Source organism: Sturnira hondurensis, unplaced genomic scaffold (assembly GCF_014824575.4).
Source record: "Sturnira hondurensis isolate 20B ecotype Veracruz unplaced genomic scaffold, ASM1482457v3 Scaffold0006413, whole genome shotgun sequence".
Lineage (NCBI taxonomy): Eukaryota > Metazoa > Chordata > Mammalia > Chiroptera > Phyllostomidae > Sturnira > Sturnira hondurensis.
The window spans coordinates 43,504,077-43,507,155 of NW_028079044.1; the positions used below are offsets into that span (position 1 = coordinate 43,504,077).

General features: G+C 49.3%; 1 protein-coding gene across 1 annotated transcript; it reads left to right on the plus strand.

Moving 5' to 3' along the window:
• The first annotated feature begins 539 nt into the window (after nucleotides 1–539).
• On the plus strand, nucleotides 540–2,875 carry TYW2 (tRNA wybutosine-synthesizing protein 2). Its single transcript, XM_037048505.1, has one exon. It carries the CDS (start codon nucleotides 671–673, stop codon nucleotides 1,982–1,984), a length of 1,314 nt encoding a protein of 437 aa, XP_036904400.1. The 5' UTR covers nucleotides 540–670; the 3' UTR covers nucleotides 1,985–2,875.
• Nucleotides 2,876–3,079: the final 204 nt, after the last annotated feature.

Here is a 3,079-nt window from a genome sequence, read left to right on the forward strand (position 1 = left end):
TATATCTCTCTAACCACTACAGCATTAATTTGAGGAAGTGAACATGATTCCCATCTATAGGTGAAGATTCTGGTTCTGAGAGGTGATATGATTTCTCTGAACTCAGATCCCTCTGACTTAAACCCTCGTTTCCTGTACTGCTGGACAGTGAGATGGTGACGACTATCTTTGCAATGAAAAGGAATAAAGAAGCAAGCTACATCATACTCTTCACTCAGCGAATAAGGCGGCTGCTGACGCTGACCTGAGAGCGCGGCGTGTGGGAGTCCGTCCCCCCAAGTCGGCCCATCATTCCAGGTTCACTTCCCCCTTTGGATTCGTGAGCAGCACTGAAGAGAGTGCGTGAGGATTCTGGAAGATACCCATTAATTTGAAGTGTTTAATCCACACAATTCCTTGTTATTATTAACTTCCTGTTAGGGTGAAGCACGTAATGGGCCGTCACAGTAAAGATGGCAGTAGCGACTTCACCACGGCAACGATGACGCCAGTCGTCTACTGGAGCCTCAACAAAATTTGGTTCCGGCCCGCAGGTTTGACGTCACTTCCGTTCCGGTTCAGTGGCCTGCGCGCCTCTCTTCCTGCTGTGGCTGTGAATGGACCCGGGGAGGTGAGTGGACTCTGAGCAGAGTGTCGCATAGAAAATCCAGAGGAATGTGAGGCCACGAACATGGAAAGGGGAGGCGGGAAGCCCGTGGCTGTTGTCGCAGTTGTGACCGAGCCTCGGTTTACGCAGCGATACAGGGACTATCTCGAAAAGGAGAAACTCTTGGACAGACAGCACCGCGTAGAAAAGATGCCGGATGGCACCGTGGCGCTACCCTTGCGGGTAGAGGCGCCTCCTGAGCAGCACCTGCAGGAGCTGAGGAATCGCGTGGCTCCAGGCAGCACCTGCACGCTAACGCGGCTCTGGGGTCCTGCTCCTTCAAAGAAGGCCCAGGGTTGTTCACCCGCCCAAAGGCTGTGTCTTGAGGTGAGTCGCTGGGTAGAGGCCCGAGGAGTGACGTGGTCGGCTGAGTTGGAGGCTGATTTGCCTCGATCTTGGCAACGGCACGGTAACCTCTTGTTGCTGAGTGAGGACTGTTTCCAAGCCAAGCAGTGGAAAACTCTGGAACCAGAACTCTGGGAGATTGTTGCCTCAGCACTTGGCGTCCAACGTGTGGCCAAACGAGGACGGGTATCACCGGATGGCATTCGAACTCCAGCAGTGACATTGCTCCTGGGCGACGATGGCTGGGTTGAGCATGTGGATAATGGGATCCGATATGAATTTGACATAACCCAGTGCATGTTCTCCTTCGGAAACATCACTGAGAAGCTCCGAGTGGCATCGCTGCCCTGTGCTGGCCAAGTGCTGGTGGATCTCTATGCAGGGATTGGTTATTTTACGTTGCCCTTCCTAGTTCATGCTGGTGCTGCCTTCGTCCATGCCTGTGAGTGGAACCCCCATGCTGTAGTCGCTCTGAGATATAACCTTGAGATTAATGGAGTAGCAGATCGGTGCCAAATACACTTTGGGGATAATAGAAAATTGAAGCTCTCAAACGTTGCAGACCGGGTGAACCTGGGGCTGATTCCCAGCTCTGAAGAAGGCTGGCCCACTGCCTGCCAAGTGCTACGAAATGACACTGGGGGCATTTTGCATATCCACCAAAATGTGGAATCTTTCCCCAGGAAGAATCTCCAGCCTGCTGGAATCAGTGAAATGGGGAAGGAGCGCTGGCCTCAGCAAATTATCATCAACCAATGGGAACATGAAGCTCCCAGGGATTCCAGGAGAAAAGTGCTGTCGGCAGCCGTCAAACCAGAATGGCAGAGATGGGCAGAATCTGCAGAAACTCGCATCGGCACTCTCCTTCAGCAGGTGCACGGGAAACCGTGGAAAACGCAAATCTTGCACATCCAACCAGTGAAGTCCTATGCTCCCCATGTGGATCACGTAGTCCTGGATCTGGAATGCCGCCCCTGCCCTCTGGTTGGCTAGGGAAGGGAGATTCTGACATACAAGGGTCTATGTGCGGTGACCCTTAGTGCATCAGCTCAGGCCGGGTTCTCACCCCTCTTGTCTCTGGACAATCTATTTTAATATTTTGTGGCCCTGAAAGCAGGTTCTAGACCAATCCAAACCACTTCACTTGTCTTCCATTGATCACACTGAGAATGAGCTACATATCTGGGAGAAGCAATGTGGCTCACCGAAACGAGGTCCATCTGTGCAATCAATGAATCCAAATTTGGACCTCAGTTCTGTCTGACCTTGGGTACATGGTCTCAGTATTCTTTTGGCCTTGGATTTTCTTATTTTCATACGAAGGTTTCTTTGAACTGCCTCACTTTGAACTGCTTTTTTTAAAAAAAAAAGATAGTTGTACATAGAGCATTGGTTATTTCAGAGTGAAAGATGTTGCTCTTTCCAAAATCACTCTGGTTACAATATGGGAAATTGACTGGAGGCTGGCCAGGATGGAAGTTGACCAGTGAGAAGGTTCCTGTGGTTGTCCAGGTGATGGTAGCTTGGACTAGGGTGGTGGCATTGGGAGGTGGATGGACTTGAGAAATAAAATCGATGAGACTAAGCAATGGAGTTCATATCAAGGCATTAAGATGGTGCTGCTTTGTTATTATCACTGACAAAATGTGGGGGGAAGGGGACAAAAATTACTCTAGTGTATTAACTGCATTCCCCTACTGTGGCATTCCTAAAAGCGTGGGTTTTTTTTGTAGAGGGCGGTGCATGTCTTAAATATTGGATTTATTGTGGTAGAAAAAGGGATAGAATGACTTTTATATTTTAGTGCACAAGTCTTAAGCTTGTGCATTAGCTGCCAAGTGCTAGTTATTTTAAAAGTTCATGTCAAAACCTCAGATTTTTAAAGGCTTCAGGCTCCCTTTTCATCTCCCTTCCCTGGCCAACAACATCAAGGCCAGCGGGAGGAGCTGTAGGGAATGTGAGGTGTTCTGTAGAGTTTTTCAAGCCTCACCTTAGGGCTGTCTGCTGTCAGCACTGCTTACCCTTAGGATGACTAATTGTAGAGAATCTGTTTACCTTTGAGATAACTGATGGTGGAGAATCACTTCT

Bases quoted from the DNA above. Each gene is read 5' to 3' on its own strand.
- TYW2 (XM_037048505.1), top strand. From the start codon at position 671: ATGGAAAGGGGAGGCGGGAAGCCCGTGGCTGTTGTCGCAGTTGTGACC.